Genomic DNA, 25,825 nt, shown 5'->3' with positions numbered 1-25,825 from the left:
GTAAATGTAAGCCGAATTTAAATATTCGAAAAATTGTAAACTATTTCTGAGTTAGCTAGCTGTATGATGTCTATCTAGTATTGCACAAAGAATAGCGGAAAATGAGAACGGGTCCTGACTATTCCTGGCTAATCTGCCCGCTTGTTGACTTCCGTAGTTTATGAGGCCGACTTGGCCCTTGGGCCGATACGAGTGTTGCGGTGTTACCACTTCCGTTTGCTTTCAGAGGGCGTTGGCAAATTATTTTCTGCTCGCAAAGTTCACAATGACGGTAAGTTTATTCGCCGCCCGTGTGATCCGCGCTCAAGAAATTGTTAGGCCTGCTATGGACAGTTGAAATTGCTTCGCTTGTCCCGTCGTTGCTAATGTAAGCCGATAAAACTAGAAGGAGATGGCAGGATTAAGCCTAAGTCAGCACCGCCGGCACACTTTTAAGTAGTGTTTCATAAAGCAGCGAGCACTGTCGTCTAATTTTCCCATCTTCATCAAGGTTTATGTCTTATAATGGAGGTGTTTAATGCCGTGGAGAACAGCCATCAAACCTGCGCGTTGAACTTACGCTGGTTCGTGTAGTTATTTTATCTCGACTCGCGTCTATGAGCGATATCAGACCATGCGAAGGATTTCAATGATCGTCGCATTTGACGACAGCAGAAATGCGCTCTACTGCGCACGAATTGACGGCCACGTTTGAGGATAGCCCACCGGGAGCGCAACTGGACTAGCGAAGTGCTTTGGAGGCAACACATAGCGCGCAGTAAATCTTCATAACAATCTCATTTGCAATGTAAACATGGCATTCGTTTTGTATTTTTCTACTACGTCTAGCTCCGCTGCTTCCGTTGCGCTATTTCGAGCCATCCGTGTTGCGCGTGTTGCAGTTGTGCCCGTGCGCTGGCACTTTTGTAAGCATGCTGTGTGTGTGTGTGTGTGGTGCCTCTCTTTACAGACAGAACAACAGCTCGACTCCGCCCTCGACCTCATGAGGAGGTTGCCGCCTCAGAAGATAGAGAAAAACCTGAGCGATTTAATAGACCTGGTGAGTTCTTTAACTATCGCATGTAACAATTGTATTGTTTGGTGTGTGTCAGTGTTCTGTCAGTATTAATGCAAAAGCGATGGTATGCGAAAAATGTATGTTACTTTCAGGCTTATTGTCGCGATTCGTTCTTTTAAGAATTCGTATTTAGTGTTCTTTCGGCTTTAAGAAGCTGAGCGAGTTGGCATTTAACTCGGACAAAATCTTGTTAGCGGGCTTCTTACAATGCAGTGCCATGTAAAGACGTTAGAGGTGCTGTGTAAGTAAGGAGGATACGTGCATTTTAATGAGCTGTTCAACAGCTCTTTGTTGTTGGAAGCAGTCAACTCCAAGATTGTTTTAGAATTCTGTAGTGTTGTCTGGTTTTTTAAGTTGGAAATTTGCTACGAAGTATTTGTGATTTTTGAAGTAAACAGTGTTCAGCAAGTCACAATTGCAGATTTGTACAATCCTGAAAGGCACGCCTGTATTGGGAACTTGAATGGTGCTCTTTTAATTGTTCCTTCTTGTAAAGGATTCTGTTGGATAACACACGCAGCTAACTGAGAAAGTGCTTGAATGATGCCAGTGCAGGGTATATGTCCCTGATGAAAAATGCAAATGCCTGCAGTGGGAAATTGTACCCTATCTTCCCTGTTTATCTATAATTTTGATAAGTGCTTATATGCCATAATAACCACATCCCTGTTGGCTTTGCATTTATCTTTTTCCCCTTTCCATGCAACACATCTAATTAGTCCAAGCATGTTTATAAGGTGCATTGCTAAACCTTTTATCATTATAAGTTACTTTGATGTTTCATATTAAAGGTACAACAAATTCCCATATATAGTCAGTTTAGATTGCTAAGAGTTAATAACATGGATGCCAAATAACTGCAGAAACTCGCTATGCAGCTGCCGTACACTTCCTGAATGACAATGTTTTGCCAGTGAGTAAGTTGAGCGGCTGGTCCTCATAATTTCTGTTAATGAAATGACCACTATTAGAGCACAAGACAAGTTGCCTACTGCTCACAAGCGGTTATACTATTATATTAATGTTTCAAAAGAGAGCAAAAAAATTACTAAAAAGAGGGGAAAAAATGCCCAGTGATGTCACCACAGGCAGCTGGCTCGGGCCTTGCAGGCGCCCATAAATTGTTGTGCTTGACAAGCGATTTCAATCACTGCAGCATGAAAGACGGATTCGTTAAAAATGAGTTATGCATGTTCAGTGGCAACTAAGGTTGAAATGCTCGTCCTTTGTCTGTGGTCTCTTTTATGTTCCATTGGCTCAAAACTCCTTTTCCATGAATATGCCTTTTTCTGCTCTTTTTATACTGCCTTTTTAATGTTTTTATTAGCATGCGTTTTTTTTTTTATGCTTGCAATGTTAAGTTGTTCATTTCTTTTTTAGGTGCCTGGACTTTGTGAAGAGCTTCTGTCGTCAGTCGACCAACCTCTGAAGATAGCCACTGATAAAAAGTGTAACAAGGACTATCTGCTTTGCGACTACAATAGAGATGGCGATTCTTACAGGTAACATTAATCATTTTGCAGTGTTTAAGGTTTACCAAGATGTGTGATTCATCGCAGTTCTTTTGTGTAAAATACACAAGGATGCCCAAGTCACATGCTGCTGTCAGGTTGAATTACTTTTCCATCTTCATCCTAAAAATAGGAACTTGAAATGAAGATGTAGCAGCAGGTGCATGGGGAAAGTGCGAAACCTTAGCTTGTTTGACGTGGTTCTTTTGTGGTGGCCGTGTCTATCAGCACTTTAATGGCCCTCTTTCGTGGGAACGTGCCTTTGGGGAAGTTCCTTGGTATAGTTCGGTGCCATTATTATGGGCCACATTTTTTTTATGCTTGAAGGTATTGTAAATTGTCTGCAGTAGTGAAATGGCAAAAAAAAAAAGGAAAATCGCTCTCATAAGCTGTGTTTTTATCGTGCCATGACAAGATTACTTTATCCTGCAGCTATGTACGGCTTGTAAATAACTCATGAAACTTGCTTTTTGCTGCCTGTTGTGTGCAGGTACATTTGTTCGTCACAGATAGCAAGTGCTTTGCCAGCAGCGTTTGTGTCCGGTTGTGTTCATATCCGATAGTGTTTGTAACTTTATAAGAGGTACCGTAACAGAGGATTGGAAATGCAACCTTTTTTTTTTTTTTTAAATATACCTGTTGCTATGGTGATTATGGAAGGCAGTACTCTTCAAGATATGCTCATGACACAGTTGGGGGAATGGTAGACCCAACGGCTAGAAAGTCGCAATGGTGCATAGTTTATTTATATGTGTATTTACATACTGAAGCAGTGGGGCATTGTGAAGGAGAATAGAGAAAAAGAAAAGGACAAACGAAAACACAACGAAAGTGTGAAGCTACTTAGTGAAAGGTACAATGGCATTAGAAAGAAAATGGATGACAGATGTCAGGATATATAATTAGACTGCCAGTGTAAATGGGGAGGGAACCACTTCTGAGGTTGGATTTTATCTGGCCAGGTGGATACCTCGTTCAGACATTTGTGGTAATTAATCACCTAACATATTCGAAATGCCTTTGATTATTACATTTTGATTAATCATCTGTATTGGATGAAATGCACTACCTACTCTATGTTCGATAGTGAGGTTTTAGCAGTCCGTGAGGCAGTAAATTCATACAGATGATCTACAGTTGTCTGTTTATTGTGTGAATGCATTGTTATGAATTAATGGGGCTCTACTGAATTATCGTCTGTGATGACAGACCTGGATTTTTTTTTTATCTGAAGGTCTCTTGTTACCTCTTTCCTACTGTGAAAAAATGAGATTTTTTGTTTTAAAATGCTACAGTCCACTCTCATTAAGATGAACAGAAAGGGACCAGGAAATTTGCTCGTCTTATGAGAAGTTCATCTTAACAGAAGTGCCCCTGAAGCCTGCAGTGCTTCTGAAGCGTGAAGTGCACGCTGAAGCCATGTTGATGCCAGAGCGGTGAGCGGCAGATAGCCAATGAAAGCCAGCCAGACAAGGTGTCACGTGATTCTGTGCGCAGCCCAGCCAGATAAGTGTGCGAATGTGGGGGAACGTGTCTAGTTTTTCTGCATTTTTGTCCTGGGGCTTAGTTCTAAACATGAGTGAGCGATGGACATCGAGTAAAAACTGGACGCTTAAAGCTGAAAAAAAAACTAAATAAATACTGCATTTACTCGCGTTATTTTGCACCCGCTCATAATTTGAGCACCCCTAGCTTATTTACCTGGATTTTTAAAAAGAAAAAACTTTTACTCACGTATATTGCGCTCTCTGCTGCACCAGCCCAGCAGCATGTACGTGGGTGCGTGCAAGGCAGGCTTGGGAAGAACGGCGCAACTGCGTCGCTGTGTGCGGTAGTGAAAGGTGGGAGCGGCAAGGGCACAAATCGTGTGCAGCTTACCCGGCTTGCTCGCACTGGCGGTCGCTTTCCCGGGCAAACAGTAACACGTGCGTCCGAATCCGAAACTACCGTACTGTTTGCTGTTCGGTTTTCCGCTAATCAGCCAGGCCGCATGTGAGCGCATTGTTTTATCGCCTGTTATCTCCTTTGCCTCCCACTGCTGGCTTGGCAATTGTATCATTGCTAGCTTATTGCGCACGCTCCGTCATGCCATCCCGCGGGAAATACATAACTTGGGGTGGTGTGGGAGGGGGTATACATCTTATATTTGGAGTCAACTGTTTTGTTGGCCAGTGAGAGGTGCGAGGTGGGACGTCTACGTATAGGTGGCAATATACAGTACATATTGCGTGCTACGGCCTTTGTAGAGGTTTTAGGACATGCTCAGAAAATTTTTGCATAATTTGCACACCCCCTTTTTGGAAGCCCTAATATAAAGAAAAAAAGTGCACAAATTACGAGAGTAAACACTGTACTTACAAAAGTGAATGAAGCAGCAAAAAAAAAAAAGCAATTATTCATTCACAAGTAACATCAACCAATTGTGATGCCTGTAATGACCGATTGTGATGGGGGGTGGAGGGTTTCCTTGGCACATTTTGAAGGCTGTTGGAGTTCCTTGGGGCAAAAAAGTTTGAGACCCCCTGATATACATGTTACATGAAAACAATGAATAAAGTAGCTTTTCAGAGAAAGGGTAATTGCAAAGAGAGCATTTATTGCACTAAGCATGAAGTGAGCTGAACACTGGGGGCAAGAAACAAGCTTACATTATCAGTCTTGAAAATAGCATTGTCTAGTTTTTTTTTTTACTTTTTTTCCTCACTGTGTCCAACAGCAGCTGCCATCTGTTAGTGTGTGTTCTTTCTGTTTTTGTTTTCCATCCTGCTTCATGTGCTTCGAAGGTGCTCAGTAGGGTAGCTGTGCATCTCTCTTATCCCGCTCCTTCCGCAGCATAGCTGTTACCAACACTACATACAGGTGCTCCACATGCCTTCCCGTCCGCCGCAGGCAATGCATGCGCTGTGCGCCGTCAATATCTGTCCATCTATGTGTTGCGATAATGCATGTTGCTACTCCGTGTCAATTGAAAATGTGGTTTTGGAGTTCAGAAGGCCCTAGTCAATGAGCGGGTGCACTTTGTGCATGTGTGCCTCTTTTAATCTATGGGAGGCAACACGTGGTACATAAGACGCACGCGATGGCGAGAGATGACCATTGCGGCAAAGCAAGCATGATGGTGCCCTGCCTTTTCCGCACCGGCAAGAGAGCGTTCCCCCAGAACGCGGGCTCCCAAAAACGGCTTCCCCGAGGTTTTGCATGAGGGTGCAGAGAAACCTCTCGTGGGGGTTTCTTTTTTTTTTGCGCTGAAGTATTTCATATTCTTTTTCTTTCCTTGGCAGTCATTGAGTGCCATTACGTGGGGTCGCCATGGTTTGCGGTTGCTGCAAACTCTCGTCTTGACCAAATGACACTCAAAACAGTTCAGTGGATCTTTTTTTTTTTTTACATTAAGCTCCATGGGAAACCGACCAACTGGTCTCACTTGTTCATCTTATCTGAGGATTCGTCCTAACGGAGTTCATTTTAATGGAAATCTACTGTAAACATTATTTCTTCAAGAAGTGCCAAATTCACTGTGCATTGTAACGCATCTGTCTGGATCTTCTGAATGTAAAAAATGCCAGAATTGTGCATGCAAATGTTTTCGAAATTTTTTTGGTTAAATCTGCTGGTAACATAAATAAACACAAGCAAAACAAAAGTAAGCCGCTGCACTGAGCCAGAAGTTGGTCACAAAAAAAATTGATATAGTATACAAAATGTTGCACATGTTTTTAGCTACTGTTTGCAATTTTCAGCTGTGTACATAATGGACTGCACTTTCCGTGGCAGTTGTGTGAGGACATGAAGTGGAGGTAGATCTGGAATGTGCTGCACATTACACTTATTCTGAGTCTTGTTCTTGGTTTTTATAGCAGAGCTTGCGCCGCTGCGGTGGCTCAGTGGTTATGGTGCTTGGCTGCTGACCCAAAAGACGCGGGTTTGATCTCGGCCGTGGCGGTCGAATTTCGATGGAGGCGAAATTTTAGAGGCCCGTGTGTTGTGCAAAGTCAATGCACGTTAAGGAACCCCAGGTGGTCAAGATTTCCGGAGCCCTTCACTACGGCGTCCCTCGTAGCCTGAGTCGCTTTGGGACGTTAACCCCCATAAACCAAACTTATAGCAGAGCTTGCAGTTCCTCCTTTTCTCCATTTTTTTTTTTTTTTTTCGGTTGGTAGCAAATGGTTTCTAGTGGTGTAAAGGGGGCGTGGCCTTCCTTGCCATCACAATAATAAAAAATGTGCTTGCGCATTTGTAAAACATTTAGGCAGTATGTTGCGAGGACCCTTCAGCACCTAATAAAACCCCTCTCATCATTTACAAATTAAGCGCACTACATACAATACAACTTGAATGGTGAAACAAAACACGTGCGAGCACAAGCTATGTCCCGGGCCTCTGAGACAGTCTCACTGCCAGAACTGAAATCCGGCCATTTCATATCGTTCTCTGACATACTGTAAGAAAAAAAAATGACTATCAGAACTGATGAAAGTCCTCGGTGTGGTCTTTCGAAGCACAGTGAAACGGATTTCACGATCACCGTTCAGCGAATTACGTCCGGTCAAAGTTTCCATGTCGCCTCCTCACATTAGAAAATGAAAAAAAAACAAAACTGAAACCAAATAGTTGGTGCTATAGAGGCAAACTAGGTGGTGCAGCTTGTTCAAAACGTTGGTCATATATGACGGATGGCCTATGGCGCGGAGCAAAATGGTTAATGAATGATTACCCTTTGGGTCGCAGGTCCCCATGGAGCAACAACTACGAACCCCCTCTGGAGGACGGCGCGCTTCCATCAGAACGGCTGCGCAAGCTGGAAGTGGACGCCAACAAGGCGTTTGACCAGTATCGGGAGATGTACTTTGAGGGCGGGGTCTCGTCCGTCTATCTCTGGGACCTGGACCACGGCTTTGCTGGCGTGGTGCTCATCAAGAAGGGTGGCGATGGCTCCAAGAAGATCATGGGCAGCTGGGACTCCATCCATGTCGTTGAAGTGCAGGTAGGCCCATTGACCATTCCTTTCTTGTAGCTTAATTCAGTGCTTGTGCATCAATTACATTCGAGTCCGCTTATAACGAACATGAGGGTCACGCGGCGTTTGTTCGTTATATCCCGAAGTTCGTAGTAAGTGGACCACAGCTTTAAAGACAGTTGCTTGTCAAAACACAAAATTTTTTCTTTGCGAAAAAGTCCATGGTGGACGTCTGTTGCTGAGGCGCAGATCCGATGAGGGAGGTTTCCAGTTTATTTAAAGCAGAAGCGTGATCTTTGCAGAGGCCCTTGGCGTAGACTAAGTTGTCTGAGGCTCCCTATGTAACCCATTGCTACAGGTGTGCTTATGGGTGCTGGCTCTGAAGTTTCATCCGATTCCTCCGCGTCACTCTCGTCCCGCACTTCAGAAACGATGCCCTTGTCCGTGCACAGTTCCGCGGTGTCGGCGTCGTCATCGACAGAAATAAAATCATTCCAACCAGTGTCATGACCCCCCCATGTCGGAGTTGATGACGCGCTGCCACAAATCGCCGCCGGGCTGGTTATCTCCCGAAACATCAGGCTCGGCATCAGACACTCGACGAAGCCGGCCTTGCGGAAGGAGTTCCGCTCGCCATTGGCCGTCACCTCCGCCCAGGTCGCTTTCGTCATCTTTACCGCTGAATACAATGGAAATGGGCACGGTGTTCCCGTCCGCCAACAACCAGGGCCCCGAGATTTGAACGAAGCCAACGAAACGTCCGCACCGCAACAAGAGTGACAAAAACGCGCGATGGGGTAGACGTGCAACACACACAGGCGGCAATCAAGCCAGTCCAGCTAAAGATACAGATGCACAGTGCCAGTGGAGAGACCAATGAGGGGCATCCGTGAGCGTCAGTGCAGCCACCTCTTGGCTCCCACGGAAGGCCTGCTTCACAGAGCGTGGCCTCCGCGATCGGCAGAAGCGCGGTTGATCGCGGAGGCCGCGTGCAGATTTGCAAGAGTGTGAGGAGAGTGAAGCGGAGTTGCGAGGAGTGGTGGAAAGGCGATCTTGGAAGGCGCGTCGGCGGTGAAAGGGTAGTTCGCTTGAGAGCGGCACGAAACGAGGCGGGCAGTTTGGGATGAGGCTCGGCCAGAAAACATACTGCACGCCGGGCGCACAAAGGGGTCGGAGGCAGGTTATCTTTCATCGCGGTGCTGGGTTTACGCCGTCCGTTCGCTGTAACCGATCAGCAGGGCTTAATGACGTTCGTTATACGTGTGATTTTGTGCCATTGGAACAATATATATTTTGGCAGTCGCGCAGTTCTCGTTCGTTATAAGCGAAAGTTCGTCTTAAGTGGGGCCGTTATATGTGGGTTTGACTGTATATGCATGCACAGGAGTGTGAAAAAAAGTAAGAACAGTGGTTTGTGTTGCGCCATCTTTTTTTTTCTTTTTTCACTTCTTAGTGAGACCAGCTTAGGTGCACCTCATATGACTTTTATCATCTTGCGAAATCTGCTCACTTGTTCTCTCACCATTTAATCCAATTGAGCAGGGAAGTATCATCCCTATCCTTGTTGTCTACAAAGTGTCTCGGGTTTTCAAAGAGGCACAGTATGGCATGACTGGAAGTGCATTGTCAACTATTGTTACGGCGAATAGAACTGAAATTTTGAGGCCTGAAGGAGCGTTTTGTATGTAGGCTATTTTTATATCAAGTCATAGTTTTGTTTGTAGCTTGCTTCACTCAGTTTCGGATATTAGGGACACACAACAGATTGAAGTTAGTCAATTGTTAGATTTCCACATTATAATGATTAGCTGTGTTTGCTGAAACCAGAGTTTTTAAAAGCTACAGAAGACAAAAAATAAAATATAGTAAAATTTCGATGATGCAAATTCGCGAGGTTGCGAAAGATATTCATATCATACGATATGAACAAAATCTGTATGTAGAAGCATGGGAAATGTTCATGCAGACCTGTTTAGGGCTAACAGGATTTATTAACAGCCACTCGTTGCTGCTTACTAATCTCACTGGCGATCAAGTGGCATGGGAGAGTGTTCGGAACACCCAAATTGTGCACATTGTGCACAATGTAATTCCCCTGGAGAATTTGTATCAACTGTGCTCGTAACATCATGATACAATTGTACAGATATTGCTGCCACTGGCCTTTTTCAGTCAGACTGCAGTGACGCCACAACTCTTTTTGTTGTTGCAAATCTGAGGCTAGGCCACATTTCCATTCACTTCCAAGTGGTGACCCTTTCTTTACTGACATCAGTAGTTCGAATCGAATGATGCGGTCGGATTGTTTCATTTTATACTCAATTTCTTCAGCAATAAGTGAGTAATTTGCTCTCAAACAAGCATCAACAAAGCCATAAAGAGCTAAACAGTCAATTTTTAGCAAGAAAAAGAACTGGGTAAATTAGTCCTCACTGTCCCTTCAAAAGAAGAGCACGCGACCCTCAGGCGTTTCTCGCAGCGAGTCAAGTGGGGAGTGCCCTTCTTTGTGTTGCCAGCGTAGGCATGCATGTTTACGGTGTTGATGCTTTCAGGAAAAATCGAGTGGCCGGAATGCACACTACAAGTTGACCTCGACTGCCATGCTGTGGCTGCAGACAAAAAAGCCTGGTTCGGGAACGATGAACCTTGGGGGCAGCCTCACGAGACAGGTGAGATTCTGAGAGGGCATAACCTTTGGGGACTATTGTGTTATGCTGGCCCCTTTTTGGGCCCATTCTTTGGTTGTGAATCCGCCACCATCCACTCTGTGTCAAGGAGCAGCTTTTTCAGAACTGTTTTAGAAGTCTAGCCAGCTAAATTTTTTTTCCCTGCAATGTTTCTGCTTGGCCTCCGTGTACAGTAGAATCTTGTGGATACCCAGTTCATATGCTCAAAATTATGGGCTGTAAAAATGCGTTTTCATTTCATGCACTCCTGGATACCATTGTTTTCCAGTAAAAATGTTCATAACTTTGCTGAACTCTGACCGCGTGATAAACTTTGTGACCAATGGAGGGTGTACTGATACACGAGCAGGCCAAGCCTGGGCCTGTGCAACATGAAAAGCAGAAGTGCAGCAGTAGTCAGCCGCCATGGCCACTTCTTTGTGCTGCTTTGTCCGGCCAGGTCACGTGGCAACGCCACTACGCATCCCCGATTTTCCGCTCCTGGCGTCTGGCAGAGTCAACATGTTTGCTCTATGCAGCAGACAGAGAGCGATAGCAATGGCACTCGGTTTCGGCCAGCCAAGTGAGCACTTATGCTGGAATACTGTCGTAAACAGTAAATGGCGCTCTGAGCAGTGGTTTTCACCTGGAACACAGAGCCTCCAAGAATCCTGTGGTCATTAAATTCCTGCATGTATTGGCAGTGTAGCGAGACATGTGTTTCTTTTGGCTTGCTGTGGGTTTTCCCATTGATTACCTTATCCAGTGAGCTTGCCGACAGTATCATTTTCATCATCACTGCCACATGTGCGCTGCCAGACTGGCAGTCCCTATGGCCCCTCTTTACTTGCCTCTTCATATAGTGACCATCAGGTGGCAGCCAAGGTGTCAAGAAAGTGCAGGCCGTTGTCCTTGCAGGAAAAGCTGTGTACTGTAGCAGTCATTGACCATAACTAGAAGAAGAAACGGATCGATGTTGGCAGTGAGCTTAGATTACCGGCATCAGTGCTGAACGTGATTGTGTCAAAGCACAAAAAAATCGAAGCCAATGCAATGGCATTGGGTGCGAGGGACAAAGCAGGCTCATGGAGCCTTGCAAGGGGTACTTGAGGAAGATGTTTTAAAGTGGCTCAGGATTTAAAAAAGTAAGATGTTGGTTCTGGTGTAGTGTTTCAGCTTTTGTGCTTGTTATTTTTACATCACAACTCCCTTATGGACACATCTTTTTTCAAAAACGGTACCAAATGGTCTTTTAGTACCCCCACTTTAATCTGTTGGCAAACCAAAAAAATGCTTGGGATGAGCCTTACTTACCTTAAACCAGACACGGTGTCAGAAAACACACGACAGGCTGGACTCCTCAGTAGCCAGAATTGACAGTTTATGACGAGTCTGGCTTGTCCAAGTCCACTATGGGGTTAATGCCCTTGTGACATGGGCAGTTTTGTGTCACTTTGAACAAGTTGCACTTGCCTTTAGTGTCACTCGTGCATTGTAGATGGCAGACCTTAGCGCTACAGAATGCACTTGTCTCGAAGAGAGTTGAACTCTCTTTACTCAACCCAAGTGCGCTTACTGGTGTCCATCTGTATATAACACTGATGCTGGTCGTTTGGGAGTGGCAATAAATGCATCTGAAAATGAATGGCTGGGTTGTAAAAAAATTTTGCAGCTATAAAGTCGTGTCTCAAAGGCACAGATACGTGCTTTTCACCCTGTTCTTAGAGATTGCATTATGCATGTGTACCCAACACGGACAGTAAGCGCGTGAAGTGCAAAAGAGACACTGTTCCACTATTTTGCTTCGCCGGGTGCTGGATATGCTTGGTGCTTGTCTCGACGTGTGTTATATTATGTCTGTAAAGTTGTGGAAAATGCTTCTGTATTACGAAAAAAGTCATCATAAAGCCCATTTAGTAATGAAAAAGTGATGTTGGTTGAAAATTTGCTGAACAGTACTGAATTTTGTCGGTATGCTGATCATGAACATACTTATGTTGACATCTTGCATATGATGTACAGTTGGCAGCAAATGTTGACGAGATGCAGATCTGTGGAAAAATATTTATTTCAGTGCCATCACACAAGCAAATTGGCTGAAATGATTCCAAGCATGAGAGAATGTGCGTTCTTCACTCACTGTTGTCAATACCAGGCAGCTGGGCGTGAGCTTCTGCTGGCAATTGTACATCTTGCGTATGATGTCCACTAACAGTACCGAACATCATGCATATGTCTTTTTTGATCTATTGTTCCCTGCAGATGGAGCAAGACAGTGCTGTCAGTGAAGCAGTTCCTCATATTGCCAACATTGGCAAAATGGTTGAGGTATGTTCCCTTCGTGTCTTTAAGAAAGGAATCATTTTTAATTAGATAAGGTGAGGTGCTTCTGGGACAGTCAGTTCCTTAGCATCTGCACAAGTGTGCTTACTTGCACAAACTTTTGGTATATGGTTTTAGGCAGAAGGGACCACCTTATAGTGGTTTGTGTTGCTTCTTATAAATCACTGCAGTTGAAGGAAGTTTATGTGTATTACGGGAGAAATATCTCCGAACCCAAAATTTGCTTTCCAAACAATAACAAGCACTTCATTGCTTTTCGCAAAATAAAAACGGCCACGAGCTTCAATACAGCCTAGTTAATTGCTCACTGCATATTCAGGTGCAGTGCTGCAATATCTGTTCGGGATTGGGTTGTGTAAAGTACAAAATATTTTTGGCCGAAAGCAGGGGCGTAACCAAGGGGGGTGTGTCGGTGTCTGAGCACCCCCTAAATTTTCTGAGCGCTGCGTTCCCCTCTCCCCCCTCCTTTCAACCTTTTTTTTTGCCCGTGCTATTCACACATCGTATAGTATGTAAAAACAAAAATAAGAAGAGTGTCAATTTGTTGACAAAGTAGTTCCTGTTCTTATAGGAAGTGTAGAAAATAGTTACTCTTCGCTATTGCACGACGATGCTTGGCATTCCTTTTAATTGTAGGCATAGTTCACCCAATAAAACATACCTTTTTATGTTAGCCTACTTTTCCATCCTTTGCATTGTCCTCAAATGATAAACTAGCGCGAATATAAAAGGTGCATTTTTTTAACGCGCCTCTGCGTCTGGGCGCAGGCTCAGATGCGTGGGGAAGAAATTTTGACAAACGCCATTCGTTCGCAGTTGCTGACTTTTTTGTAGAGCAGAAGCTTTTGTGTTGTATATTATGTGAAAATATTGTAAATATCCGTGATTTTTCTTACGACTGTCTTTTTTTGTGTGAAAAATAAAATGTCCTTTATGAATGAGGCCCTTGTAGTGCTGTGTGTGTGCTTATTTTTATGTAAATATTACAGTCAACGAAACAACTAACCCTTTGGCTTCATTACAGCAGAAAAATGACTAAGATGTTTGGGTGCAGGCTCTCTTTCTTCTTTTTTTTTTACTGGCTGCATATAACACCTCGCGAAAAATATTTTTGGCTACACCACTGACCTACAGGTAGCCGCCGCGGTGGCTCAGTGGGTATGGTGCTTGGCTGCTGACCCGAAAGACATGGGTTCGATGCCAGCCATGGCGGTTGCATTTACAGTAAAACCTCGATAATTCGAACTCTGTTAATTCGAAATCCCGGATAATTCGAAGGTTTTCTGCGGTCCCATATTTTCCTATGTAAATTTGGTCGGATAATTCAAACAGGCGGCTTGCGCCAGCCCGGTGAATTCGAAAATTTGGGGTGCTATGCGGCAATGCCTGATCCATGTTTCGCCACAAACCCGGCGAAACGACAGCCCTATGGAGCCGCAAGGCAAAGCCACATAGCAATGGCGATGATTTATGGGCGAAGAACCCCAGCCGGAGCACTCACGGCACAAAAATCTGTCCACAGTGCATCCCGCTGACCGCCGAAACGCGCGCCTGCTGAGGAGAAGACGTGCTTCACTGCAACGCGGCGGGCATACCGGTTTTTATCACGTGATCCCGCCCCCACTCCATCCTACGGCGTGCTTCACCCTCTCTTCGCACAGCGTCACCGGGAGCACGTGTTCTGTACCGCGGCCGCTCTTTCCCCGTGCCTCCGACGCTGCAAGTACTGTACGTCGCCACCAGCACCACGCAGGTCTTGCCTGCGCCATTTCTTTGTGTTGTGCGCGGCGGTTAGGGGTCGGCTACTGTGCCGTTGTTTTTTTTGGGGGGGCTGTGCAGAAGTGCTAGCTTTGTGACCGTACCAGTGAACGAAATTCCGAAGTACAAGACTTTAACGTTGCAGCAGAAGTTTGCTTGATCCAAAAAGCAGGCAAGAACGCTTGTTCCAAGACAGAGTTGGCTAAAAGGCACGGTGTGCCCCTCTCGACATTGTCCACAATACTGAGCAACAAGTCGAAAATACCAGAGGCTTACGGCAAGACATATTCTTCGAAGCGGTCATGAGTGCGGGCTCCCATGTATCAAGATGTGGAATCTGCTCTGCTTCGCTGGCTGCAGAAAGCAAACGCAGCCCACCTTCCCTTCAATGGAACGCTACTGCGGGAGAAGGCCAACGACCTAGCTCTACAACTTGGGCACAAAGAATTCAAGTGCAGTAACGGATGTTTTGCCGTTTTAAAGAACGCAATAATTTGACATTTCTCACTGTCTGTGGTGAGAGCGGCAGCACTAATGAGAGCGTTGTTGAGGATTGGAAAAAGCACACTTTGGCGCCGCTGCTTAGCGAGTACGGTGCAGATGACATTTACAACCTTGACAAGGCTGCGCTTTTTTATAAGATGCTGCCAACAAAAACATTCGCAGTGAAGAACACCGCAATCAAGGGTAGAAAGCAGGCCAAGGACAGGATTACTGTGCTATACGGCGCGAACATGTGCGGTAAACACAAGCTGCTGCTACTGGTTGTCGGGAAGACGGGGAAGCCTCGCTGCTTCAAAAATGTGCAGCTGCCGCCAAAGGATAAACTCGTGTACAGGCACAGTAAGAAAGCCTGGGTGACAGGTGCAATATTTGAGGAGTACGTGCGGCAACTTGACCGCAAGTTCGCGGCCACAGGCAGGAATGACCTATTTGTCGTCGGCAACTGCCCGGCACATGGCGACATCCAGCATCTCCAGGCCATCAGGATAGTATTTTTACCTCCGAACACCACTTTGATCTCACAGCCAATGGACCAAGGCGTCATTCACCACACAAGGAAGATATATCGGCACCACCTGCTCGGGCGCATGCTCCTTTGCTATCATAATGGCAAGGAGTGCTCCATTGACCTCCTCGGATTCACATGCCTCATGGTGTACGCTTGGAAACAAGTGGAGCCCACATTGATCAGGCGGTGTTTTGAACACGCTGGTTTTTCCAGTGAAAGCGCTGTTGATGCCGATGCAGACTACCCATGTGCGCTCGACGAAGAAAGAGCAGAGTGTTGCGACCGCATCAATGCACTCTGCGCAGAGGAGGGTGAATCCAACGCAGTCGGCTTCGCTGAGTATCTGAACTATGGGAGTAATGAGCAGACAGGCTACTCGGACTTTGAGAGTGAGATTACTGCTGTTGCGAACATGCGCGATGACAGCGACGATAGCGATGATGACACCAGCGAGCCTCCCCGAGCACCTGCTCTCAGTAAAGTTATCGGATCGCTGAACGTGAACCGCAGTTTTGTTGAGTGCCACGGTGGAAGTTCTGAAATGTTTCACCTAGTTGACCAACTCCAGAACATGACCTTCAGAGCCGCAAACTACCGGATGCACCAAACCAGCATCTCTAATTACTTTCAGTAATTCAAAATATGCCGAATAAAGGTAGTGCGTTCCTGCAACAAATTTTTTTGCCTGAGTCGTATTTCTTGGTGTGTTCGTTTAATTCGAAAGCCCGCCTAATTCGAAGATTTCTCGCGGTCCCGGTGACTTTGAATTAACGAGGTTGTACTGTATATGGAGGCGAAATGCTAGAGGCTCATGTACTGTGTGATGTCAGTGAACGTTAAAGAACCCCAGGCGGTCGAAATTATCTGAAGCCCCTTACTGCGGCGTCCCTCATAGCCCAAGTCGCTTTGGGACGCTAAACCCTGTAAAACAACAACAAAAAAAAGAAAGCACCTTCAGGTGTCTTGGAAGAAAACCAATTTTTTAAATCGGCAGGCTCTCCTCTGTCAGCTCTTTTCCATTTGGTGTCATGCTGCTACACAGGAATCCTTTTGTGTAGCATGTACAAAAAAGTAAGCGCACACACGTTGCATGACATGTCTTAGCCCCGGCATTGCATTGTCCTCATGTGTTTTCATAAAGCAATCTCAAATTTGTTCTCGCCCTCTTGGCAGGACATGGAGAACAAGATCAGAACGACGTTGAATGAGATCTACTTCGGCAAGACGAAGGACATCGTCAACGGCCTGCGCTCCTCACAGCCGCTGCAAGACCGCAAGCAGCAGGAGGCCCTCAGGAACGACCTGGTGCAGGCAATACTAACCCGTCAGCAGGCCAAGCAGGACAGCTAATGACTGCCGGCAGCGACGACGACAGCAGCAAGATTTGCGGGCGGCCTCTGTTGCCACGGCTGCCGTCACAAGTCGGGAGGGTGACATCGTGCTGCCTCTTCACCCTCGACAGACGTCGCCGACACAACTGCAGTTATGAAGGGCGCGCCCTCCCCAACAGTTCCGCACCTCAAGGTGGCAGTCGACACATGCAGACAATGTTTCACCTGCACCCATGAATTACTTGCATCAAACCGGGGGAAAGTGTGTGCAAAAGGACTCTGGCGTGCTCGGGAGAAGGAAAAATGGTGGCATGCGAGAGGCGAAACGGGGCGCGAGAGTGGATGGGCGCTCTGCCTTCTGTTTTGGGGTGTAGCAGCGCTCCGAGAGCTGGCCAGACGAGCAAACCAAACATATAAAGTGTACACTTTTTTCTTTCTCTTGCTTTTCTTGTCTACAGCTTGCTTATTTACCACCCGAGATTTCCATAGCAAGTGTGGTCTACTGTGCAAAAGAGTGTCATTTATTGCATGTTATGCAGTTTTCATTTTGATGCTGTCTTTGTTAATCAGCCGCAATGGAGCTTATTATTCCCGTGCTTTGTTTTGACGAGATTGTTTTGACCAATGGGAAAGCACTTTTTCTGGCTTGTATGGTCCAAAAGGGGCTCTGCTCTTTGTAATTTTTTTCTATCATTTATATCTGCCTTTTTCCCTAGGGAAAAAAAATACAGGTTAGGCTGGTGGTTGAAAAACTTGCCCTCTTCTGCAACTTTCCCCTGTTGTCAAAACACCACCACTCAAGTTTGTGTGTTTGTTTGCCGCACACTTGGCGAGCTAGCATTGAACCCTCGCGAATGTATTTTTATTGTTGCTACAGTCTAAACTTGTGCTGCACTGCATTTGTAGGCTTACAATTCCTACAAGTGTTATAATTGTGCAAATGCTTAAGTAGACATCACTGCAGCCTGGAACTTTGGTTACAGGGGCCAGGTTTGTAGGCAAATTTTGGCTCGCACCCACATCATAATTGGTCTTGGTGGTTCCCTGCCTTGGTCATTGAAATATATGTAACATATGTTTTAAATGAATTTTTGATCGTTTAATTTATTGTTGCTGACCTATGCAGTTTCTGCTGTGTTCCGTCTCGCGGTAAACTGTTCAAAGGGTTAAAATAAGAATGCGTTGAAGCCGATCGCTCGCTAGTGCACGGCGCATGCTGCAGCAATGGGCGTGGGCCCGTTTCTTCTTTTGACACCACTCACACTCTCCACGAGGCACACACATTGCTCTGCGTTTTTGTTAATGATGGACTACTTGTTGAGCCTAACACTTTTTTTGCTGGTGGCTGGTGTATAAGTGGTCGTCTTCCTGTTCTGCTTGTGAAGCGAAAGGAATGGGAGGTGTACATTAAAGGAGCGGAAAGGTGCATATTAAGAGAAAAAAAATCACAGATGTTACAATAAAAGGCTTATATTCATATAAAAGGAGGTGTGTGGTTTCGTTTTTGTGGGTGCAGGCTGCTTGTTGCAGTGCATGCACTTCGTTTCCTTGACACTTATTAGTCCAGGTGGCTGAGGCTGCAAAGCACGGCCATGTCTTGGCTGTGCACTACAAGGCTTTTTCTTCTTGGATTCCAGTGGCACGACTTGATGGGAAAAGCGCCTGTAAAATTGCGAACCGATGGTTAGTACCAGAAATGTGTTGAGCAAAACTAAGCTTCGCTGCATTTACTCAAATTAGTTGTAGTACAGGAGGTGCATTGAGTGTGTTCATTATGCAAGCAAATAGAGTAGTAAGCTACATTTGCACACTCCACAAAGTCTCGTTTGAAATGAGCAGCCATAACGTTTACCTTTGCACTTGTATGGCTCGCTTGAATATCTTTTACTTCACAAGTTGGTCATGTACTGCATTCACACTGTTGCCACTGGATTGCCAGGCCTAATACAAAGTACATTGTATTGATGGATAGCCTAAGTACTGTTCCTTCCTGGTCAATTTTCCCTACGCAAATTTTAAGGAGGGTAGCAGTGCAAAAGGATGCTCTCGGCACACTACATGGGACACTTTTCTGAATTTCATAATGTGCAAGTTGGCTATCACTCTGTCTCAATCTTGGACGATTTGACATCGTTTCTTGCAAGAAAAAAGTTTCTAAGCTAGTGCACTGATTCTCATATAGTACAACAAGATCGTACCTTTGCATGGCACTTCTAAAGTGACCGCATTTGATGGTGACCAGATGCAAAGGTGCTTTGCATTTGTGCAAATGGCAAGCTTGTCAGACTGGTGATCCCAATCAATGCCTGCACAAATTTGTAAGCGAAGAACTAAAGAGAGCTGAAGAATCAGCGGCAGAAGCCGTGCCTGAAGCTACACCACACAGAACAACAACCGCACTGTGCTGATTAAAAACACTTACAGGTTACGGGCGTCAGATGGACTAAGACTGCAGAGAGGGTAAGTCGTTTGATGTCCAAGATGAAAACGATGCTTGGAAATGTTGCTGCACAGACAAACAGGAATGCTATCGATGAAAGCTGCACATCACCAGGGTAATGCTGACAGCAGAAGTGCAGAAGTTTGTGGGAGACCAAATCCATAAAAAAATGTCAACTGCCTTGTCCCCTGAGCTATCAGAATAAAAATAAATAGCCCCAATGTACACATGTAGGTACCATTGGGGGAAAAAGTAACAGACCCTCCCCTTCAAAGTTTCAAGCTGTGCCACTCTGTGTAGGGGCGCCACCAGACAAAACACTTCTGGTGTCGAGACTGGCGCAGTGGGCCAGTTTCGACACCAGAAGTGCTTTGTCAGGTGGCGCCCCTACACAGAGTGGTGCGGTTTGAAACTTTGAAATGGGGGGGGTCTGTTACTTTTGCCCCCAATGGTACATGTGATATGCACCATATGCCCATTATTTAGAGGATGTTTGTTCAGGATGTGCAATGATAGGCGCTTCTGGTGGATCCAGTGTCCCACAAACTTTGGCAATCATAGAACATGAAAACGCTTTTTTAGTTGCAAGCTGCAATATGACAGCTTTCTACATAGTATGAAGTTGTGAAGTGCCCGTACTGTGGCTGTACGTGTCGTGCTGACCTGTACCACCTAGTTTGCCATTGTTCAGAGTTCCGCAAGGGACGAGACGACCTCGTCGCCAAGCATGGTTTTCCCACTGATGGCGAGGACTTTCGTGCATTGACCAGAGCCGGAGCGAATGGCATCTTGGAAGATATTGGCAAATATGCTAAGTGGCCTCTATAAAGCAGTCTAAAGCATGGCTGGACCACCCATGCCGTCCCTTCATGTATCAATAGACCCCTACTTTTCCTTCCCTTAACAACCCAATTCCCCAACAAACTGCCTTGAGCCTCCCTTTCTAAATAAACAGCTCATTCATTCATTCATTCATTCATTCATTCATTCATTCATTCATTCATTCTACATAGTATCAGCGACTATACTGAGAAGGATGAAGCACTACCCCAGCAAGCTTACTACAGAATATTAACTGTGAAGCTTGCTTTTCGATCAATATAGTTTGTCACATTTGCGCTCTGCACTCTGAAGTATAACATTCTGCTGCCCATCACTCCTGCGTGAGCAATGAGCAAACATGTCAATGTTTCTATGAGAATGTGTTCAGGGTCATGGGCAAGATAATTTAACCGCCCCATTTCGATTCACGGCAGTTCCTCCCGGCCCTCATCAATGACCTGAGCAGAGAGAGAAATATATATTACTGAATTTCGAGGCAGAGGGTGGTGAAAAATAATGGAAGAAGGTCCCAGCAAGGCAAATAGAAAGGTGCAGTATAATAACATTAACAGGAGAAAGAAACACTGGACTACATTATCAGTGAGAGCAGGCGTAAGCACAGCATATTTGCATTTGGATGCTTAGCACCTGACATTATGCAAATACATTCGCACTCAATACCTTGCACCACCTTATGGCATATAGAAAGATTTAGTCCCATTGTATCTAATGTCATCAACAATGCTACCATTAGAGCTCTTGCAGCTGCATTGTTCTTTGGCCGAAACACATCAAGGTTCTACTTGATAGCCAATTTGTACGAAATCGATGCCAAACTGTGGTGGCACCATGAACTAGTCCGAAACGGATCGGCATACGAAACTGCATCGTTTGTCGGCACATTCAGACGTTGCTGTCAAGAGTTTCGCTCCAAAAATATTTCTTGGGAGCCCTGCTACTTGGATGCCCGCAAACTAACGAGACAAGAACCACTAAGGGCCATTGCGTAAATTTTCCGGAGCCAGCAATACAGAGAGAGCACGTGAAAAGGAGGCTTCCTTGCTGCAGTGAAACAAACACTCACAGGACCATGACAGCACAATTCTGATCAGGCAACCAGCCTATATATTTCTAAAAAGGTGATTTGCCTGAACTAGAATGGGCATTATAAATATGAGGTGCAACATGCTGAAACAACAACACTACCGAGCACACTTGACAAACAGGAACATTTTAAGAGTGAAAAGTTATGCAAACGACTGTCTGTCTAATTGCAGGCCTTATTACGGCAAGCTTTCTTGTCCACGGAGGAAGGGAGATGGTATAATGTTACCATTAGAGCTGGATATCATTCTGATTATTTTTGCATTTCGATTACGCCATGCACTCACTGCCACTGAATCAGACATATGGCCAGATCAGAAGAACTGAATATTGAATGAAAATAATAGAGGTAGTATCATAACTGCCTTACATTCACTGCATGCCTTCCATCTATGAACTAGCTGGGGGTGCGAGGTGTGCGATTAATTGCTCCAAGACAGCATGCAGAAAAGGAGCCCTCATTGGTCCGGCTTCCCACTTGCGCATACGGTTACAAATCTTTACTCCTTTAACGTAGCACATGCTTAATTAAATGTATGACTGAGAAAACGATTAAAGCATACCTTCATCAGGTAAAACCCAAGCAACAATGAGTGCGAAACTTTTATAGCTAGTTGTGTGCGAAGCAGCGTGGCAAATTGGTCTTGCTTGCATGATCTTCTGGTTTTGTCGTTCACTCACTGTACAAAATTCTTCGTTGTTGATGTCATTGATTTAAATTCTCTCCAAAGTGTGCACTGAGCGTCTACCACTCCACCTTCACGCTGGTTGTTTTCAGATGGTAAACAGCAATTTCTTTGTTGTTTCTCATTTGTTACTTTGCACCCTCGAGGAATGAGACTGTTTGACTCACGTGAGGTTAACGCGAAATTTAAGAACAAGTGCGATTCCACATACACATGAGGTTGCTTCCACCGACAAACAAGTGCAAGTTTAACGTGAGGTTAAAGCAAAATTTAAGAACAAGTGCGATTCCACATAGACTTCACCCCTGGAGGAGTCCTCCGTAACACCATCACATTGGATCAACTGAGGTGCCCCGTCTAGGTCATGAAAATCGCCAAAATACTGCCCATCTTAAGCTGCCACTAAAGACCTTAACCAAAGTTCGTGTACCCCAGAGACAGTACGATTTCGTGCACTATAGTGAAGCTTGCTTCGGTGGTCGAGGCTCAGCTAAATTTGCATTTCAAAGCCTAAAGAATGGATGTGGCCTCCTGACAGGCTCAGGTCACTAGCCAAGTACAGCAACAATAATTCACACATTCAAAGCATTAGATGATAACAATATAGTGTGTCCAGATGGCTACTAACCCGAAATTCGTGCCACATAGCTTTGGGTTGCACTGAGCTTCACAGCTGTAGGACGAGACAGCATGTCCTTACTGTTGGCAATGTTGGTATTTGCCAGGTTCCTGAGACTCACTGGTCGTGCTGACACAACTTCATCTGAGAGCCACCAGAATTCAACAAGTTGTGAGAGTAGATACACCTGATGAAACTCAAAGAGACAGAATTCATTTCGTGCACTCACAGTGGCTTTCAATAGCTTTTGGTTTTTTTGTTATCACTTGTTTTGTCTTAACTTCCTTGTAGACAATCTACAAAAATTAAAAAAGATCCTTATTATAGATTACAATGAAATACACTGATTAATTGCCATGTAACAAAATGCTTCAAAGGGTATGTTGCTTCTGGTTTATAAATCTACTTGCCACACTCTCATATGTTAGGTCTTCAGGCAGCACGAAGTCGAACAGTCTGCCCCATGCAACAGTTTCCAACATCATCAGCTGCAAGAATAAAGGAAATGAATGATGAAAAAGAAAAGCTCGGATCTGTTCATTTCTTCCTTCAGACCTGCTATAAAACTATGGTAACCAAATTACCTTGTCATCAAAGCTCTCAAGCAACACCAGCTGCCCACAGTGTGACCACGACATGGATTTAATGCCAATAATTTCTTCATTAAGGCCATATGAGGCAAGCTGAACACCACTAGTCTGGAACACAAACAGCTGAAACTGCAATTTGAGAAAAAAGAAAAGGAAGGTTGGAAGGAACGAATACATATGCACAGCTCAAGAGACCCAGTAACGATGACTCTTGGACTTACTCCTGTTCTTGGCGATTCCCATATACAAAATATCTCGGCATTTGGAGCCCAGCAGAGGCCAGCCAGGTCTTCGGTCGCAACTGGAAAGTTCTGTTGAAACTGACTCAGTGTTCGTGCATATTAAAGCTATTAATATTGCCTTGTAGGCAAATGCAACATTGCAGTGGCAATGGGCAACTAAAATATGTTCAGTTCCACTGCAGACATGCAAGCTTTGAAAAAAAAAAAAAAGACTGCACAAGATTGCCAAAGCAAAGCACGTTTTTCAAGAGTTAAATAATGCAAGTTTTGCATTGAAGTTTATTCTCAAAAACAAACTGCAAAATCTCAAGACATGGCAGAGCCCTGGAAGGTATTCCATGCTTGTTCTTAGCACAATTTTCTATTTTTGTGACGACACTGAATGTTAATCGAATCCCAGGAATTCATCCAACTGTCTCTCAGTTAATGTATGGCTGCCCATTTTAAAAGCTGGATGCTTGAACAAAGTCATCTTTTCATTTAAGGGTTTCATGATTATGAATAATGTAAGCTCCACCTTTTTAAGACTAAGTTTATTGAGCTTACAGGATATTTCCCATTGAATCCTTTTTCGTCTTTTAAAACATCCACTCCTCATTTTCACTTGATTTGCTCTTCATTCTGTATGGGATATCTTTTAAGAGTGTACTGTAAGCCGCAAAAAATGCCTTCCCTGCTTCTCTGCATTCAGTATCTATTTTGCATGAAACAGCTTCCGCTCAAACATGCAATATAGTAATTTTTTTGCGACAAGTCGCTTCACCACACTGCTTGGCTATAATATTTGACATGAAACAAATTACTGCTGCAATGTATTCCAGATGTAGCCAACAGCTCTGCATAATGCCCTAAATCATCACCTCAACAGAATATGAAACAAAATATTTCTGAAGGTAAAGAGCTCTTTAAATTTTACCTTTTCAAGGGTCCATGTGTTGCAGTTGACAATGCTAACTGAGTCTTTAGCATCTCTTCGTTCCACGACTGCCAAGTGTTCTCCAGACTGACTGAACGACTTCTGGGACAGAAGCAACTTGGGCTGCTTCAGGTAAAGCACAGACTTTTCAGTGAGAGACCACACTGTTGTCCTGACCTGAAAAGGGGAACATGAAACCAAGTTCGGGAGAGTGCTATGGTGAAAAGAGAACACGCACTGAAGTGGTAGTCCTGCATACTCCGTACTGAGTGCGTGTTCTTTTTCGTGCCTGTATGCACTTCCTCTGCATGTACCAACTAGCTGAACAATAAGTCCAAATAGTCTTTATATGATTACAGATCTACTGGAAAACTGTGGGATCTAAAATGGAAGTATTATTAACCACTGGGCATGGAAGTAGCAGTTCACTCTCCGCTGCCAATATAGCTCCACAGAAAAGAGTTTGAAGCTGCCAAACTGAATCGCAATGCTTGTAGCAAGAAAATGTGTGCTACAAGAGAAAAGAATAGGGCCTGCATGCAGACATATAAAGCATGCCCAAATTAGTATGAAATTTAATCATCACAAAGTGCAATGGGAAGCATAAAAATAGTGGCCAATACATGCAGCCCACAAAGCATCACAACAAAAATGCAGGGTAAACGATTTTGTTCCTCTAAGCAATAAATAACCGTGTGTGCTGGTTTATAAGCTCATTCTCAAATGGGGCAAGTTGTTGGTTCGAGCTGGTTGCCACCTTCCTATTCGTCGGTCCTGTCCGCGGTCACGGACTGGTCAGGGCCGACCAATAGGAGCGGGCCTTTGAGACTGTTTTGAGACTCTTTTCAGACGTTCCGTAATTCGGACCCAGGTTATCATTCCTCGAAGTGATTTAACAAAACAAAAGAAAACCACTATTAGGAGCAACTTCAGCTGGTCGCGCCGCATATGCAAATGAGCGAGCTCTCTCGATGCATGCAAAGGGTAACGGCACCGATTCGTCAAGAAAAACATGCTCACCTGAAAATCGGCAGTTGTTAGGATATGTCTACTGTCAGGGCTCCAGCACGCGCTTATAAGCCCCAGCGGTCCTTCTGATATTCTGCATTTCCAAGTTGTATCTTCGGGTGACCACACCTAAACGTCAAAAAATTAGCAGCAGCGCATTACGCTGAACAAGTCTAACAGAAAGTGAAAACATATCTGCGCCCTAAGTCTAATGTAGTTACTTACCTGAAGCAACTTGCGCTTCAGCAATACGCACAGGAGTAATTTAGAATCAGGTGACCACTGTTGAAGCGTAAGAATTAATGCAATTATCCGCATAAGATACTGCACGTCGCTCTGATATAAACAAATAGTAAGCTAACGATAACTTACCTCTATGAGTTCGACATTGTCCACATTCGAAATTGTAGTGATCTCCTGGAAGGAGGTGGCGTTGTATATGGTGACTTTCGTGGCGAATGGGACCGCCTGTAAACAGAGAAGGGATTCGCGCCTGCTCGCGGCATGGAATGGCTCAGCGAGATCGCTGCAGAAAGTTGCAATTTCTCACCAAGTATTTTCCGTTCGGCGAGAATGCGCTCAGCGCTGCAGATTCTTGCACAGCCCGGGAAAAGCTCATCGTTCGGCGCTTTCAGGAGGCAGGTAACGGCGCCGTAGCAACCATTCCCGCAGCGAGCAAGTTAAAAACAGAGGGGTTCGCGCGTTCGCGAATATTTGCAACGCGATCTACGTCGACGGGAGGCGTGAGAATATGCCCATCCTT

At 44.9% G+C, this 25,825-nt stretch overlaps 2 protein-coding genes across 2 annotated transcripts; one reads left to right on the top strand and one right to left on the bottom strand.

Moving 5' to 3' along the window:
- The first annotated feature begins 121 nt into the window (after positions 1-121).
- cpb (F-actin-capping protein subunit beta) lies at positions 122-18,119 on the top strand. The gene is made up of 7 exons (XM_077654661.1): positions 122-271; positions 950-1,039; positions 2,438-2,559; positions 7,297-7,552; positions 10,078-10,194; positions 12,454-12,519; positions 16,478-18,119. The coding sequence occupies exons 1-7, from the start codon at positions 161-163 to the stop codon at positions 16,652-16,654; spliced, it is 939 nt and encodes a 312-aa protein (XP_077510787.1). The 5' UTR covers positions 122-160; the 3' UTR covers positions 16,655-18,119.
- Positions 18,084-25,801, bottom strand: LOC144121455 (WD repeat-containing protein WRAP73-like). The gene is made up of 13 exons (XM_077654660.1): positions 25,613-25,801; positions 25,435-25,530; positions 25,288-25,344; positions 25,075-25,191; positions 24,055-24,231; positions 23,118-23,207; positions 22,891-23,025; positions 22,717-22,794; positions 22,536-22,602; positions 22,316-22,450; positions 19,058-19,141; positions 18,834-18,941; positions 18,084-18,297 (listed from the first exon to the last, which is right to left on the bottom strand). The coding sequence occupies exons 1-13, from the start codon at positions 25,679-25,681 to the stop codon at positions 18,194-18,196; spliced, it is 1,317 nt and encodes a 438-aa protein (XP_077510786.1). The 5' UTR covers positions 25,682-25,801; the 3' UTR covers positions 18,084-18,193.
- Positions 25,802-25,825: the final 24 nt, after the last annotated feature.

Source organism: Amblyomma americanum, chromosome 2, assembly GCF_052857255.1.
Source record: "Amblyomma americanum isolate KBUSLIRL-KWMA chromosome 2, ASM5285725v1, whole genome shotgun sequence".
Classification (NCBI taxonomy): domain Eukaryota; kingdom Metazoa; phylum Arthropoda; class Arachnida; order Ixodida; family Ixodidae; genus Amblyomma; species Amblyomma americanum.
The sequence above is the reverse complement of the archived record's forward strand: the minus strand, read 5'-3'. Positions and strand labels throughout refer to the sequence as shown.

Coding starts and splice junctions, on each gene's coding strand:
- cpb (XM_077654661.1), top strand. CDS start 161: ATGAGGCCGACTTGGCCCTTGGGCCGATACGAGTGTTGCGGTGTTACC. Junction 272..949: donor TCGCAAAGTTCACAATGACG/GTAAGTTTATTC, acceptor CTCTCTTTACAG/ACAGAACAACAGCTCGACTC. Junction 12,520..16,477: donor ACATTGGCAAAATGGTTGAG/GTATGTTCCCTT, acceptor CCCTCTTGGCAG/GACATGGAGAACAAGATCAG.
- LOC144121455 (XM_077654660.1), bottom strand. CDS start 25,681: ATGAGCTTTTCCCGGGCTGTGCAAGAATCTGCAGCGCTGAGCGCATTC. Junction 23,208..24,054: donor ACACATGGACCCTTGAAAAG/GTAAAATTTAAA, acceptor CAGTTTCAACAG/AACTTTCCAGTTGCGACCGA. Junction 22,795..22,890: donor TTGAGAGCTTTGATGACAAG/GTAATTTGGTTA, acceptor TTATTCTTGCAG/CTGATGATGTTGGAAACTGT.